Raw genomic sequence first — 17695 nt, 5'->3', positions numbered from 1 at the left:
CAAATAAATACCTTGTATTTTGTTGCACTGAACGAAAGCGTTACCGACAAAGCCTTGTAGACAAGTGCACATCGGTATATGATTAAAAACAGAACAATCGGCGTTTATTCCACAAGTTCCTGGACAAGGATCGACACATTTTCTAGATACGCAAGCTTTATTTCTTGGACAATCATTGTTTAAGACACACTCAGGTCGGCATTCCCTGTATGGATCACCTTGATACTCGGGCAGACAAGTACAAATTCCGGAGTTACATTGTGCATTGAGACCACACGGTGATGGGTTACAAGGATCATCTTCAATGGGTTGAACTGAAATTAAATTGATGAAGAACTGTCCAAGAAACAATGATGCTGAATACGTACTTGGCTTGGGTGCAATATTACAGTACGAGAAAGCGTCACCAATATACCCATCTGGACAAGAGCATATTGGTATATGGTTGATGACGCTGCACATAGCGTTAACACCACAAGAACCTGGACAAGGATCCCTACATTTCTCTCTAATACAAGCTAAATTACTTGGGCATTCCGAATTCACGGTACATTCAGGTCTACAATTTGGAGGACTGCCGTTGAAATTCGTAAGACAAGAACAAGATGGTAAGCCATTGAGAGCTTTACATTCTGAATTAGGACCACATGGTGATGGGAAACATGGGTCTGTCACGATATTTTCAATTATAACCGGTGCTAAAATGAAAATATGAGATTAATACCAGTTTTTTTCAATCGGACAGAATTCTTACTTTGAGGAATGAGATAACAAGTTGTGAAGGGATTTCCAGTATAGGAACTCTTGCAACTGCAAATTGGGCTATGATTTATGACTTGGCAATTGGTGTTAAGACCGCAGGTTCCAGGGCATGGGTCTATGCATTTTTGATTTGAACAAGCCATGTTTTGAGCACATTCCGAGCTTACAACACATTCAGGTCGACAGCCCGGTGGACTTCCAATATAATTAGGCAAACATGAACATATTGCCTGATTGTTATTTTCTTTACATTGACTATTGGGCCCACATGGGCTTGGACTACAAGGATTTTGTGGAATATCTTCTTCTACAGCTGAAATTACAGAGATGTAAGCTTGAAGAAAATTCAATGATAAGCAAATCTTACGTTGTATAATTTGACAATATCTGAATGGATCTCCAGTGAATCCTTCAATGCAAGTACAAGTTGGAAGATGGTTTATAATCTGGCAAAGTGCATTAGCGGCACAAGTTCCAGGGCAGGGATCTTTGCATTTGTTATTGATACATGCCAGACTTGATGGACAGTCAGAATTGAGAACACATTCAGGTCTACAACCTTCATAGGGATTTCCAATATAACCTTCAATGCATTGGCAAGAACCGGCTCTATTTTGGGCCTTACACACCGCATTTGTTCCACAAGGAGAAGGAGAACAAGGTGTTATAGTTTCAATTGGAGAAACTAAAACAAAAACTTGTCAGTAAGTTAAAGATACTGTGAATAAATTGAAATTACTTGGGAGTTCACAGTTGACGAATGGATTTCCTATATAACCTTGTAGGCAAACGCAGTTGGGAGTATGACTTATCACTCTACACTCAGCATTTGCTCCGCAAGTGTTCGTACAAGGATTCTTGCATTTCTGATTGATACAAGCCAAGTTATGTGGACACTCGCTGTTACTTATACATTCAGGTTTGCAGTTCGGTGGTACTCCAACATATTCAGCCAAGCAAGAACAAGATGGTGATCCATTAACATCCCTACATTGAGAGTACGGACCACAAGGAGAGGGCATACAAGGATCTGTAGGTTCTTCTATAGGTTCTTCGAAAGCTAAAAAGATACGAGGTCAAATAGATGAAATCCTCCAATATGGAATAGTTACGTTTTGGTGTACATCTACTGAAGGGGTTTCCTATATAATTCTCTGGACAACTACAAACGGGATTGTGATTCACGACTTTGCACAAAGCGCTCAGTCCACAGGTTCCTGGACAAGGATCGACGCATTTCTGATTGACACAAGCTTCATTCAGAGAGCATTCCATGCTAGTCACACACTCAGGTCTACAAGAAGGCGGGCTGCCAATGAATCCAGGCACGCAAGAACATACAGCCTGTTCATTTATTTCACGACATTGGCTGTTGGGACCGCAAGGTGAAGGTCTACATGGGTTTGTAACTACAACGGCTAAAATCATAATTTTAATGTTAAAATGATTCTTGTGTTGTAGTTGAGGGAATATTTACCTTGTTCCCGATTACAGATAACGAAAGCGTTTCCAATGAATCCTTGAATGCATGTGCACATAGGTATGTGGTTGATAACTGAACATTCTGCGTTTTGCCCGCAAATTCCTACGCATGGGTTCTGGCATTTATTACGTATACAAGCCTTATCTCTTGGACAATCGTTGTTCAGGACACATTCTGGTCGACAAGCTATGTATGGGTCTCCAGAATGCTCTGCTATACAAGAACATATACCATCGTTGCAATTGGCATTAGCCCCACAAGGCGATGGATTACATTTATCAAGAATTACAGGCTCAGCTGAAAAATTGGAAAGTTAGATACGTTCCTGTTATAGTCACGTAGATGGACTTACTAGGTATCGGTTTCAATGAACAATAACTGAAAGGATCTCCTGTATAACCTTCTAAGCAAGCGCATGATGGTGTGTGATTTATAACGTTACAAACAGCATTGCTTCCACAAGAACCTTGACAAGGATCTCTACATTTCTCTCTTATACAAGCGAGATTGCTGGGACATTCAGAATTGATTGTACATTCTGGTCTACAGTTTGGAGGTGTTCCTGAATAGTTTTCAAGACAGGAGCAAGATGGCATTCCGTTTATATTTCTGCATCTGCTGTTAGCACCACACGGTGATGGGTAGCAAGGATCTTGGACAACCGGTGGATTGACAACCAAAGGTACTGAAATAATTCGATGTAAACGGATGATAACAACAAAAAAACATTACTATCTTACGCATAATCCTGACGCATCTGAAGAAAGGATCTCCTGTAAATCCAGCTCGACAAGAACATATAGGAGAATGGTTAATAACTTGACAATCGGCATTCGATCCACAGTTGTTTCCACAAGGGTTCACACATTTCTGATTCAAACAAGCCTTATCATGTGGACATTCCGAGCTAACAACACATTCAGGTCTGCAGTTTGGTGGTGAACCTACAAAGGTTTCTAAACAAGAACAGACCGCTTGCTCATTGATTTCCCTACATTGACTGTTAGGTCCGCATGGTGAGGGCTGACAAGGATTCGTAGGTTCTTCGTAAATAGCTAAAATATTCGAGTTTAAATTTCAACAGTCCAACATTGGTCAAAGCAACTTACGTTGTGGAGGAATATTGTTACAATTGCTGAATGGGTTTCCGGTGAAACCAGGCAAACAGGTACAAGATGGTAGATGGTTGGTCACGTGACAAACCGCGTTGAGTCCGCAAGTACCAGGACAGGCATTCAAACATTTATTTCTTATACAAGCCTTCGAAGGTTCACAGTCAGAATTGACGGTACATTCAGGTCTGCACCCTTCGTACGGATTTCCAATGTAGTCACTGAGACAAGTGCAAGACCCTGCTCTGTTTCGAACCCTACATTCAGCATTGGCGCCGCAAGGACTGGGCTGACAGGGTGATATTTCTTCTTGTTGTACGACGGGAGCTTGAATGTTGCAGGCGGTGAAGGGATCACCGGTGTATCCTGGGATGCAGGCGCAGTTGGGAGTATGACTGACAACGCGGCATTCTGCATTCAGACCGCATGTATTCGGACAGGGATCCTTACACTTCAAGTTCAAACAAGCCAGGTTGTTCGGGCATTCGTTGTTGCTCACGCATTCAGGTCTACAATTTGGCGGATTACCGATGAACTCTGGCAAGCAGGAACATGAAGGGTTCCCGTTTACTTCCCTGCATTGCGCATTTGGTCCGCAAGGGGATGGTTGGCATGGGTTTCCAGGATCTTCCTCAACTGGTTCTAAAAAAAAATAAACCTAGTTTCGGAGTAACTAAGCAATCGGAGGAACTTACGGAAGGGTAAGCATCTGGTAAACGGATCACCAGTTTGCTGGACAGGACAACTGCAGATGGGATTATGATTTACGACTTGGCACAGGGCGTTGAAACCACAAGTACCAGGACATGGGTCTATACATTTTTGATTAACACACGCTTGAGTCAGTAAACATTCCGAACTAGTGATACATTCAGGTCTACAAGTCGGTGGACTTCCCAAGTAATTGGGCAGACAAGAACATACAGCTTGCTGGTTTATCACTCTGCATTGACTGTTCGGACCACAAGGCGATGGTGAACATGGGTTTTGAATTATTGGTGCTGAAACGTTATTTCTGTTAGATTGCGATACGTGGACCTTTCTTCGATACGAACCTTGTATTTGGGAACATAAAACAAACGCATTGCCAGAATATCCTTGAAGACAACTACACATTGGTACGTGTTCGTGAACATTACAAACGGCGTTTTGACCACATGTTCCAGGACATGGATCGATACATTTATTCCGTGAACAAGTTTTGTCCCTAGGACAATCCGAACTAGTTATACATTCAGGTCTGCAACCTCTGTACGGATCTCCATGATACTCCGCTATACAAGTACAAATACCATTGTTACACTCTGCATTCGATCCACAAGGACTTGGGTTACAAGGGTCTGATTCAACAACGACTGGTGCTACAATGAAATCAATCGAATTAAAATCATTCGATGTGAAAGAATGGGAGGGTTACATACTTGGTGGTTTTGGTGTGCAATAGCTGAAAGGATCTCCTGTAAAACCATCCGGACAAGTACAAACAGCATTATGATTGATGACGTTACATAATGCACCAGAACCACAAGATCCTGGACAAGGATCGCGACATTTCTGTTGGATACAAGCTAAATTGCTGGCGCATTCTTGATTTATGCCACATTCTGGTCTACATTGAGGCGGTGAGCCCAAATAGCCAGATAGACAAGAGCAAGACGGACTGTTTCCAACTTCACGGCATTGACTGTTCGGACCACATGGGGAAGGCACACATGGATTGATTATAATGGGTGTATCGGCTTCAGGAGCTATGAGAATTATTATTATAGATTTTCTTCTATATGACAATTTGAAGAAAATGCTTACGTGGTATGAGTTGACACACAGTGAAAGGATTTCCTGTATATCCTGCAACACAAGTACATATTGGGCTATGATTGAGCACTTGACAACGTGTATTGCGGCCGCAAGGACCTTCCAAACAAGGATCTACGCATTTCTGATTCACACAAGCCTTATTTTGAGGACATTCGAAACTGACTACGCATTCTGGTCTGCATCCAGGTGGACTTCCAATATAATTCGGCAAGCATGAACAAACCGCTTGATCGTTGACGTTCCTACATTGACTATTAGGTCCACATGGACTTGGTTGACATGGGTTGGATGGTTTTTCGTCTTCAATAGCTAAAATTCGAACAGTGACGGTTTTTACAGCATTAAATTGAATGAAATTCTTACCTAATACAGGTATGGGATTACAATATCTGAAAGGATCACCGGTATATCCTACAATGCATGTACAAGATGGAGAGTGATTGACGACTGAACACAAAGCGTTTTGTCCACAAGTACCTGGACAAGGATCTTGACATTTATTGTTTACACATGCCTTATTTGAGACGCAGTCAGAATGTAGGACACATTCAGGTCTGCAGCCTTCGTAAGGATTCCCTATGTAATCTGAAAGACAAGTACATGACCCAGCATTATTCCTTTCTGTACATTTGGCATTGGCACCACATGGCGAAGGTGAACAAGGTCTTGTTTCTTCTATTTTTATCGGCATTGGATGTTGACAGCTCGTGAACGGATTTCCAACGAATCCTTGTATGCAAACACAGTTAGGTGTGTGACTTACAACACGACATTCGGCGTTTTGGCCACAAACACCCGGACATGGATCTCTGCATTTCTGACCAATACAAGCTAAGTTATTAGGACATTCGCTGTTAGCCACGCACTCTGGTTTACAGTTTGGTGGCACTCCCACAAAGTTTGGCAAACAAGAGCAAGATGGTGATTCGTTGATTTCCCTACATTGCGCGTTAGGTCCACAGGGTGAAGGTTGACATGGATTCGAAGGAATAACAGGTTCTTCCTGAACTATTAAACAACGTATGAACGGATCTCCGCTCATAGAGGGTGGACAAGAACAAATGGGATTGTGATTTACAACTTGACAATTGGCACCGATTCCACAAGTACCAAGACATGGATTTATGCATTTCTGATTTGAACACGCTTCGTTCAGGGAACATTCTGCGCTTGTGACACATTCAGGTCTGCAAGTAGGTGGCGATCCAATGTAATCAGGAACACAAGAACATACTGCTTGATCGTTTATTTCTCTGCATTGACTGTTTGGTCCACATGGTGATGGAGTGCATGGATTTTGTGGTAGGGCTAAAATGAGATGGTTACATATATTTGGTCGAGTTTTCGCAATTGATATAGTACCTGGTTGAGGATTACAAGCGACGAAGGCGTTTCCTTGGTAACCCACGATACATGTGCACATTGGAATGTGGTTGATAACCGAGCAATCAGCATTGAGTCCGCAGGTTCCAGGACAGGGATCTTCGCATTTATTTCTGATGCAAGCTCTGTTTCTTGGACAATCATTGTTCAACACGCACTCAGGCCTACAACCACGATAAGGATCTCCTTGATACTCGGGTAAACAAGAACATACTCCATCTCTACATAGGCTATTAGGTCCACATGGCGAAGGATTGCATTTGTCAACAACGACCGGCTCGACTAAAATTTCAATTTTACATAAAAACAATTCTAAAGTTCGTTTTATTGTTAACTTACTCGGTTTTGGTTTCAGTGAACAATAACTGAATGGATCTCCAGTGTAACCATCAGGACAAGTACAAGATGGGGTGTGATTGATAACTGTGCACACTGCGCTTGTAGCACATGATCCAACGCATGGATCTCTGCATTTTTGTCTGATACAAGCCAGATTACTTGAACAATCCGAATTAATAACGCATTCAGGTCTACAGTTGGGCGGAACACCTTGGAAACTTTCCAGACAAGAACAAGAGGGGAATCCATTTATATTTCGACACTGAGAATTAGCACCACAAGGTGATGGAATACATGGATCTACATTCACAGGCTTTGGAATGATTGGTGCTAAAAAATATAGGGTGAGTATGGTCATAAGTCTAACTTTATCGATGTATTTACTTGGTGGAATAGGTCTGCACATCGTGAACGGATCTCCAGTATCTCCAGGCTTACAAGAACATATCGGACTGTGGTTTATGACTTGACAATTACTGTTCAAACCGCAGCTTCCCAAACAAGGATCAGTGCATTTATTATTGACGCAAGCCTTGTCGAGGCTGCACTCTGAACTTACTGTACATTCTGGTCGGCAAGCGGGTGGAGACCCAAAGAAATTGGGCAAACAAGAGCAAACCGCTTGACCATTTATCTCGCGACATTGACTGTTTGGACCACAAGGACTGGGTTGGCAAGGGTTCTGAATAACCTCGTCTCCAACTGCAAAATCAACGTTGAATACACCAAAAATCAAATTTGTATGGGTATACATACCCGGCTGTACCAAGTTACAGAAGCTGAATGGGTTTCCTGTGTAACCTTGTATACAAGTACACATTGGAAGATGGTTAACAACTTGACATTGCGCGTTTTGACCACATGTTCCTGGACAAGGATCTTTGCATTTGTTTCGAATACAAGCTTTGTTGTAAGAGCAGTCCGAATTTAAGGTACATTCTGGCCTGCATCCTTCATAAGGATTACCGATATAGTCATCTACACAAGTACAAGATCCAGCTCGGCTTTGTTCTTTGCAGATAGCGTTAGATCCGCATGGTGAAGGACTACAAGGACTCAAAATTTCTTGGGTCATATCTAAAAGAAACAGTATCGTAAAAAGTGTTGAGAAGTATGATAAATGAAACCTTACTTCTCTGTACGTTGCAAAGAATGAAAGGATCTCCGAGGAAACCAGAGTTGCACATACAAATTGGTATATGGTTGACAGTACGACAGTGGGCGTTCTGTCCACACATTCCAATGCAAGGGTCTTTACATTTGCGATTTATACAGGCTAATGTATTCGAACACTCGCTATTCGTTATACATTCCGGTCTGCAATTGGGAGGTGTTCCCAAGAATTCTGGCAAGCAAGAACAAGATGGGGAGCCGTTGATTTCTCTGCAGTCTGAGTTTGGTCCACATGTGGATGGTTGACATGGATTTTGAGGGATTTCTACCGGAGCAGGTGCTACAATAAGGAATAATATGAGTTGAGTTTTTCAACCGAAACAATGTATATTTACGTTTTGGTGTACATCGTGTGAAGGGATCTCCAATGAATTCTGGTGGACAACTACATATAGGATTGTGGTTTACAACTTGGCATTTGGCGTTGAGGCCACAAGTACCAAGGCATGGATTTATACATTTCTGATTGACACACGCTTGAGAAAGAGAACATTCCAAGCTTATCATACATTCTGGCCTACAAGTTGGAGGATTTCCTAGATAACCTGGAATACAAGAACAAACTGCTTGTCCGTTGATTTCTCTACATTGACTGTTTGGTCCACATGGCGATGGATTACAAGGATTCTTAGGTATTTCATCTAAAAAAAAGTTTGATAGAATTTATTTCGAAACAAAATTTTTCCAACTAACCAGGTACAGCATTACAAGAGATAAAGGCGTTTCCTGTCATACCCTGACGACAGGAACACATTGGTATATGATTCAAAACTGAACATTCAGCGTTTTGACCACAAGTTCCAGGACAAGGATCAATGCATTTGTTTCTGATACAAGCCTTGCTGAATACGCAATCGTTATTCAAGACACATTCCGGTCTACAACCTGCATAAGGGTCTCCTTGATACTCCGGCAAGCAAGTGCATACACCATTATCGCATTTGGTATTGAATCCACAAGGGGAAGGATTGCAAGGATCAGTTTCAACTGCAACTAAATAATCGATAATCTAATGTTTCTTATTGGTCAACTAAAGACATACCAGGCTTCGTTGGTTTAGGTGAACAATATCTGAATGGATCACCTTCATAACCTTCTGGGCAATTGCAAGTAGGAATATGGTTTATTACGTTACAAATGGCATCAGCACCACAAGAACCTGGACATGGATCCCTACACTTTTGTCTTATACATGCCTGATTGCTTGAACATTCTGAATTTATGCTACACTCTGGTCGACAATTTGGTGGTGAACCCATAAAGTTAGGCAAGCATGAACAAGATGGCGAACCACCTATATCTCTACATTCCGCATTTGGTCCGCATGGACTTGGTAAACATGGATTTTGAATAACGAGAGGTTTTACTTCTGGGACTGGAGCTAAAATATTGAAATAATAATATCCAAACTCAACAAATCTAAAGGATTATCTTACGTGGAATTTCATAACACCTAGTGAACGGATCACCAGTAAATCCAGGTCTACAAGAACAAATTGGACTGTGCTTAATGACTTGACAGTTCGAATTCAGTCCACAAACACCAGGACAAGGATCAATACATTTCTGCTGACTACAAGCTTTATTCATTGCACATTCAGAGCTTACAACACACTCTGGTCGACAACTTGGTGGAGTTCCAGTAAATTCTGGCAAGCAAGAACAAACAGCTTGTCCATTTATTTCCTTACATTGACTGTTCGGACCACAAGGACTAGGCTGGCAAGGATCAGTTGGTTCTTCTTCAACAGCTACAATTTTGACATAATAAAATGAAGGAACTTAAATTCATCCGAGGGAAATCTTACGTTGATTGACGCTGCAGAATCTGAAAGGATCCCCTGAGTATCCAGGGAAGCAGGTACATTGTGGTAGATGATTGATAACCTGGCACACTGCATTCTGTCCACAAGAACCAGGGCAGGGATCTTTGCATTTTCCGTTTACGCAAGCTAAGTTTGAGGAACAATCTGAATTGATAGAGCATTCTGGTCTGCAGCCCTCGTAAGGATTGCCTATATAATCTTTAATGCAAGTACATGAACCTGCTCTGTTTCTATGAGAACACACTGCATTAGTACCACATGGAGATGGATTGCAAGGATTCAGAACTTCTTGTGCTATAACCTCCTTAACGCAGTTGATGAAAGGATCACCATTGAAGCCAGGCAAACATACGCAATTGGGAGTATGCGTCACAACCCGACATTCAGCATTTTGACCACAGATACCTTGACAGGGATCTTTACATTTTTGTCTGATGCACGCGAGATTATTTGGACATTCGCTGTTGCTTATACATTCAGGTTTGCAGAGAGGTGGTGATCCCACGAAACCTTCTAAGCAAGAACAACTTGGGGACTCATTAATTTCTCGGCATTGTGAATTAGGACCACATGGTGATGGTTGACAAGGGTTTTGAGGTACTTCGACAGGTTCTTCCATAGCTAAAATATTATAATTGTAGAGAATTTCGTCCGAAGGTAAGTTGAAGTATCTTACGTTTTGGATAACATCTGGTGAAAGGATCGCCAATCATCTGAGGTGGACAAGAACAAATAGGATTATGGTTTACAACATTGCAAATAGCGCTCAATCCACAAGTTCCAAGACAGGGATTTACACATTTTTGATTGACGCAAGCTTCGTTGAGAGCACATTCTGAACTACTCAAACATTCTGGTCTACAAGTAGGTGGTGATCCTATAAAGCCCGGAGCACACGAACAGACAGGTTGACCATTTATTTCTCTGCATTGACTGTTAGGTCCACACGGTGAGGGTGTACATATATTTATTGGACGAACTGTAAAACCTCAGGTGAGTTTTGGGAAATCTTAGGATGAGTGTAGTTATTTACCTGGTGCTTTATTGCAAGAAACAAAAGCGTTTCCTATATAACCCTCTAAGCAGCTACACATCGGAATGTGGTTTACAGTGGAACATTGTGCGTTCTGTCCACATGTTCCTATGCAAGGATCTACACATTTATTTCTCACACATGCAAGATTTCTTGCACAATCGTTGTTCAGTACACATTCTGGTCTACAACCCTGGTATGGATCTCCTTGAAAAATTGATAAACAAGTGCAAATACCGTTATTGCATTGGGCATTCGAACCACAAGGATTTGGGTAACAAGGATCTGGTGTTTCTATTGGATCTGAAATATAATTATTTAAGAAAAAGTTCTGGTGTTGATTTTCAACGAGGATAATACCTGGTGGTGGCGCAGGTCTGCAAAAATCGAATGGATTTCCTCTAAAACCATCTGCGCAAGAGCAAATGGGGGTATGATTTATAACATTGCATTGGGCTCCTGAACCACAAGCTCCAGGGCAAGGATCTGAACATTTTTGCCTTATGCAAGCCTGATTGCTGGAGCATTCAGAATTGACTATACATTCTGGCCTACAGTTGGGCGGACTTCCAACGTAATTGGGCGAGCAAGTACATGATGGTTGTCCACGTATATCTCGACATTCTGAATACGCACCACAAGGTGATGGGAAGCATGGGTTAGTTACCACTGGAGTTATCGGCTCGTCTTTCATTACTAAAAAGAGTGAAGATAAGCAAACTGAGTATTGAGCCTTGAGGAGTTCAATTCTTACGTGGTATCGAAAAACATCTGGTGAACGGGTCACCTGTAAAACCATTTCTGCAGCTACAAATAGGGCTGTGTTTGATAACTTGACATTGTGCGTTCAAACCACAAGTACCAGGGCAAGGATCTTTGCATTTCTGATTAACACAAGCCTCGTTCAATGGGCATTCTTGGCTCATAACACACTCAGGTCGACAACCTGGTGGACTACCCACGAAATCAGGTAAACATGAACAAACTGCTTGTGAGTTAACCTCTCTACATTGACTATTCGGACCACATGGAGATGGTTGACATGGATTTTTCACTTCGTCCTCAGTAATAACTAAAATTTTGACATTAAGAATAGGAAAACGTTTTTGAGAGTTTTGACTTACTAGGCTGTATTGGATGACAAATCGAAAACGGATTTCCTTGATAGTTAGGTAGACAAGTACACGAAGGGATGTGATTTACCGTTTGGCAATTTGCATTTTGACCACACGTTCCAGGACATGGATCAATACATTTATTCCTCAAACAAGCTTTGTTCAATGGACAATCGGAATTTACAGAACATTCCGGTCTGCATCCTTCATAAGGATTACCAAGGTATTCCGGCAGACACGTACAAGATCCTGCGTTGTTTCTTTCTTTACATACTGCGTTAACGCCACAAGGCGAAGGTGAACAAGGGTTTATGGATTCTTGTATTATTGGTTGTTGTATTTTAAGTGAGCATCTGTTGAAAGGATCACCTTCGTACCCTGGAAGACATACACAATTTGGTGCATGGCTCACTACGCGACATTCCGCATTTTGACCGCATACTCCAGGACAAGGATCTTTGCATTTCGTGCCGATACAAGCCAAATGATTGGCACATTCGTTGTTGCTGATGCATTCAGGTCTGCAGTTGGGTGGTGTACCTCTAAATCCGGGAATACAAGAACAAGAGGGGAAGTTATTGATCTCCCTACATTGAGAATTTGCTCCGCAAGGTGAAGGTTCACAAACGTTAACAATTATAGGATCTTCAGGAGCTGCAATAAGGAATTGTCATTCAGATAATCATAACGAAATATTAAAACTCTTACGTTTCGGAAAACAACGAACGAATGGATCTCCTGTGAAGGATAACCGACATGTACATATTGGATTGTGGCTTACAACCTGACATTCGGCATTAACACCACAAGCGCCAAGACAGGGATTCACACATTTTTGGTTTACGCAAGCTTCGTTCATAGAACATTCCGAACTTTGCACACACTCTGGTCGACATGTGGGTGGTGAACCGATAAAACCAGGTATACAAGAACAAACAGCCTGTTCGTTTATGTTTCTGCATTGACTGTTAGGACCACATGGTGAAGGAGAACAAGGGTTGGTAACAACTGGTGCTGAAAATTGAAAGGTTTCAATGGTAGAACATTGAATACGCAAATAAGTCCATGAGCTCAAAGGATCTTGACCTGAAGCTATGTTCTGAGGACTCGAGTTATGATGAATGGAACCAACGAGTTTAAAAAGATCTAACTCCAGGTCAGGATGCCTAGAGTTTCGGATTTTCATTGGGACTCACTCTGTATTATGTTGCAGGATATGAAAGCATTTCCTGCATATCCCGTTGGACAACTACACATCGGGATATGGTTTATAACCTCACAAATTGCATTGGAAGAACATGTTCCAGGGCATGGATCTACACACTTAGACCTAACGCAAGCTCTGTTTCTCGGGCATTCACTATTTAGTACACATTCTGGTCTACAACCTCTGTACGGGTCACCTTGATATTCTGGCTGGCACGTACAAATACCATTATTACAAATAGCGTTGGACCCACAAGGTGAAGGATGACAAGGATCAGTTTCAACAGGTGCGACTAAAAATGGAGGAGTTAAAAAAATTATATTTTGGAGTGAGGATCGACGTACTCAATGAAGGTTTTGGGGAGCAGAAGCTGAAAGGATCCCCTACGAAACCTTGTGGACAAACACAAGATGGCGTATGGTTCACCACTTCGCATAGAGCTCCAGATCCGCAAACACCAGAACAAGGGTCTCGACATTTTTGTCTGATACATGCTTGAACACTCGAACATTCCTGATTGATCACGCATTCTGGCCTACAATTCGGTGGACTTCCAATATAACTCGGCAGACAGGAACAAGAAGGTGTAGGTCCATTCTCTCGGCATTGAGAGTTTGGACCACAAGGTGAAGGGACACAAGGATTTGTCACCACCGGCTCTACGAATGTTGGAGGAGGTGCTAAAAAGTGTTGGGGGTTAGAACAAGACGGGCTGAAAATGAAACTTATCTTACGAGGTATGGGAACGCATCTCGTGAAAGGATCGCCAGAAAATCCAGACCTACAACTACAAATTGGGCTATGATTGATGACTTGACAGTTGGTGTTGATTCCACAAGTTCCAAGACAAGGATCCACGCATTTGTTATTCAAACAGGCCTTGTTCAGAGGACACTCCGAACTGACCATACACTCTGGTCTGCAGTTTGGAGGACTACCTAGGAAACCGGACAAGCAAGAACAGACAGCTTGGTCGTTGAATTCTCTGCATTGGCTGTTCGGACCGCAAGGAGATGGATTGCAGGGTTGAGTCTCATCTTTAACGGCTGAAATATTTTGGGTTCAACTATTTGTTTTAGTCGTTATGGACAATCTTACGTTCAAATGCCGGTAGTATGTTGCAGTATGACATGGGGTTTCCTGTGTAACCTGGTAGGCAGCTACAAGTCGGAGAGTGGTTCACGACTTGACATAGAGCGTTCTGCCCGCAAGTACCAGGACAAGGATCGCCGCATTTGTTCCTTATACACGCCTTGTTCGAAGGACAATCCGAACTGTAGACGCATTCCGGTCTGCATCCCTCGTAAGGGTTGCCAACGTACTCAGCCACACAGCTGCAAGAGCCGGCGCCATTCCTCTCTTTACAGACGGCGTTGTTGCCACATGGTGACGGCAGGCAAGGGTTCAGAGGTTCGTCGTGCGCAACAACTGCAATCAGATCGACAATTGATATTTCCGTTAATAAAACCGCAACGCCATTTTGTTAAGTTGTTTGTGAGTGCGCATCGTATCAGTGCATACCAGTTTCCGCAATTATTAGCTGCTCATTTTCGTGATTAAGGCATTTTTTGGGTTGTTTGGTTGGGGTTTTACCTTCCAAGCGTTCGCATTCAATTTCAAGCTTAAGTTAGGGGGGTAGAGACGAACTTTTCGTTTCATAAACCTGTTTTTTCTCCAAGCTTGTTATGGGGTAATCTTTTCAACCTGTTTTTTTAAGCGTGTTATAGGGGGGTACTTTTCGAACTTTGTTCTCATACGCTAAGCATTATTATATTGGCTGCGCTATTGGCTCTTTAACCTTTTCTCTCGCTAAGCATTATTTCTGGCGGGGTGTTTTTGAGGCGGGGGAAGATATTATTATAGCTCATTGTTGCTGTGTTTCGGAAGCTCGCTGTTATCGTTGGGGGATAGTTCCTTACCTTGTTATCCCCTTGAAGCAGTTAATATACAGCAGAAGCATTAATAAATAACACCTCTATTGTTTTACGGCATGCAAATTAATCATGATAGGAATTTCAAAATGTACTCATCGAGTGATTAATATACTTTCACCACACAGCGATTATGTTAAAAACAAAGCTAACAATCCTTCTCCCATTCAGAATGGCAGTGCTTTGAAATGAATAACTAGCTTTCTGAAGAAGTAGAAGAGAATGCAGCTTATATAACTTATCTGTGCAGTGAATTATTTCTGTCAAACGATCTGTATTTTATCTCAATTTAATTCAGTCGGCATTATGTGAGTTGATGGACTGAATTAAATTATTGAGATGTCAAAGGGTGACGTGAATTAATTATGAAATAATAAGAAGAAAAAATCATCAGTAAAAATCACAATATGAATCAGATAAATAATTGAAGCTAAATTGACATTTTTTGTTCTCTAGCATACTGACTATCTATTTTTGACAATTAGAGTTAATATAATCTATTGATCATGTTCATCATAGAAAATGATACAATGATTGAACACTCAATCATCAAAAATGAATAGTTCCTACAGAAAGAACAAAAAAAGCCAATAGATAATAAATAATCTGAATCAGTGAAAATGAAAATTTTCGTTTTTTTCTTCTTGCTTTATTGAATTATTCACATTATCAATTTCTCTCAAATAAAACTATTCAGTCCAATAAAACTGGAGAATCATATTTATCGATTTCAACTCATAGTTTCTTTCCAAAGATAACTATCCACTATTTGAATTTTACTATCTGAAATTTCTATCATACACTCATATTAGATACATGAATTTTTCCTGCCAATTGAACGATGCAAAATTTTGTCGTAAAATTTACTATTAAGACTTTGTAATACTGAAGCTATAAATAATGCATTGATATCGATCATCTAGTTATGTTTAGAAACACAAGTAGGAAGCTACTATACTCGATCTGATTTCAGTATTTTGGATCTTCATCATGACAAAGCGAAAAGTTCATGTATCTGCCAAAATTCAAAATAAATAAAAACAACATGCATCAGAATCAGAGGTTTGGAATATTTCAGATTTCATCTTGAAAGGAAAATAGTCGATGTTTCTGGATCACCTGAAAAAAATGCGTAACGACCTTTTATCGACTGATTTTGGGTAAAAATTGCTCGGTACACTGAAACTACTGAAATTACACGAATCTAAATGAAATATTTTCAATGATTTATTGACTCTGTATTATACTCGAAGTGAAATTTTGTAGATGGCAACATCATCGCCGAGTTCTAACGCAAAATAAAAATTACTTGGACAAAAATGTGACTCTATAAACATTTTCATTAGATATTTATTGATTAAAATTCATAATTCTCGAAAGAACAAATTAACATGAAGAGATCACGCTCATCAACATTCGATTCCGCTCTCCTGCTGTACTGCACATCTCATCTTCACGACTAATCTTCCTTACAAGATGAAAATAAAACAAATTATAATCGAACCAACTGAATTCCATCTGAAAAACTAGCCATAACAGCATTTACACATTCCAAACCTCAGATCACCTCAAAAAAAAACCAAAAAACACTCACCGGGTTGGACGGAGCAGCCTCTGAACGGATCGCCGGTAAAGCCTGGCACACACGAGCAGACCGGGTTGTGATTCACGACGTTACACAACGCGTTCGTACCGCAACTGCCCGCGCAAGGATCGCGGCACTTTTGATTTATGCACGATAGGTCCTGAGGACACTCCGGGTTGATGGTACACTCCGGACGGCAGTTGGGTGGCATACCGACGTAGTTTTCGAGACAGGAGCACGCGGGGCTCTCTCCGCGCACTTGACACACCGCGTTAGGGCCACACGGCGACGGTTGGCACGGGTTGATCGGAGGTTGTATCTCAACTGAAAAGAAAAAAAAAACATTTTAGTACATGAATTTATTTATATATCGACTATTATATTGGTGTGCTATGGGCAACTCCCTCATTTCAAAAAAAACCTGTGGAAGAACAGACGGTCCCAGAGAAATGGGGTTGGTCTCTCTCTTTCACACGTTTTTCTAGAGCCCTTTGAAATGTAGGAACAAACCATGGCGTACTTGAATCTATTGGAGACTCACCTGGTCGCTGGTAGCACCTCGAGAACGGATCCCCTGTAAGGTCAGATGGACAGCTGCAAATAGGGTTGTGATTGACGACTTGGCACTTGGCATTGATACCGCATGTTCCGGGACAAGGATCGATGCATTTGTTGTTCAGGCAGGCCTGCTGAAGTGGACACTCTGCGCTCACAACGCATTCTGGCCTGCAAGACGGCGGACTTCCAATCAATCCTGGTTGACAAGAACATACAGCGACCTCGTTGTTCACTCTACAGACGCTGTTAGGACCACATGGTGATGGCTCGCAAGGATTTCTTTGAATAACTGAAAGAGTTGGGGGAGATTAGCCAATATTCAGTTGAGAACTTAAAGAGCAAACTTAAAGTACGTTTAAACTTATCCTTA

The 17695-nt window shown here is 41.5% G+C and overlaps 1 protein-coding gene across 1 annotated transcript in view; it reads right to left on the bottom strand.

The window, feature by feature from the left end:
• The window catches only part of LOC123680044, a 225248-nt gene that overhangs the window by 22113 nt on the left and 185440 nt on the right, over positions 1–17695 (bottom strand). Inside the window, exons 50-86 of the mRNA XM_045617694.1 lie at positions 17309–17614; positions 16777–17091; positions 14350–14679; positions 13986–14297; positions 13596–13931; positions 13241–13543; positions 12753–13058; positions 12054–12698; positions 11684–12001; positions 11290–11625; positions 10930–11232; positions 10573–10875; positions 9879–10517; positions 9507–9821; positions 9113–9451; positions 8764–9063; positions 8406–8711; positions 8030–8350; positions 7654–7974; positions 7282–7599; positions 6898–7227; positions 6538–6840; positions 5539–6483; positions 5164–5484; positions 4779–5105; positions 4413–4718; positions 4053–4358; positions 3355–3999; positions 2986–3300; positions 2598–2930; positions 2240–2542; positions 1875–2180; positions 1502–1822; positions 1130–1447; positions 755–1075; positions 369–698; positions 12–314 (exon numbers count right to left, since the gene is read on the bottom strand). Of these exons, the coding sequence (XP_045473650.1) occupies positions 12–314; positions 369–698; positions 755–1075; positions 1130–1447; positions 1502–1822; positions 1875–2180; positions 2240–2542; positions 2598–2930; positions 2986–3300; positions 3355–3999; positions 4053–4358; positions 4413–4718; positions 4779–5105; positions 5164–5484; positions 5539–6483; positions 6538–6840; positions 6898–7227; positions 7282–7599; positions 7654–7974; positions 8030–8350; positions 8406–8711; positions 8764–9063; positions 9113–9451; positions 9507–9821; positions 9879–10517; positions 10573–10875; positions 10930–11232; positions 11290–11625; positions 11684–12001; positions 12054–12698; positions 12753–13058; positions 13241–13543; positions 13596–13931; positions 13986–14297; positions 14350–14679; positions 16777–17091; positions 17309–17614 (13305 nt within the window). The remainder of the gene's footprint in view (positions 1–11; positions 315–368; positions 699–754; positions 1076–1129; positions 1448–1501; positions 1823–1874; positions 2181–2239; positions 2543–2597; positions 2931–2985; positions 3301–3354; positions 4000–4052; positions 4359–4412; positions 4719–4778; positions 5106–5163; positions 5485–5538; positions 6484–6537; positions 6841–6897; positions 7228–7281; positions 7600–7653; positions 7975–8029; positions 8351–8405; positions 8712–8763; positions 9064–9112; positions 9452–9506; positions 9822–9878; positions 10518–10572; positions 10876–10929; positions 11233–11289; positions 11626–11683; positions 12002–12053; positions 12699–12752; positions 13059–13240; positions 13544–13595; positions 13932–13985; positions 14298–14349; positions 14680–16776; positions 17092–17308; positions 17615–17695) is intronic.

Source organism: Harmonia axyridis, chromosome 5 (assembly GCF_914767665.1).
Source record: "Harmonia axyridis chromosome 5, icHarAxyr1.1, whole genome shotgun sequence".
NCBI classification, from domain to species: Eukaryota; Metazoa; Arthropoda; class Insecta; order Coleoptera; family Coccinellidae; genus Harmonia; species Harmonia axyridis.
Note: the sequence above shows the minus strand (reverse complement) of the source record. Positions and strands in the feature narration are given on the sequence as shown.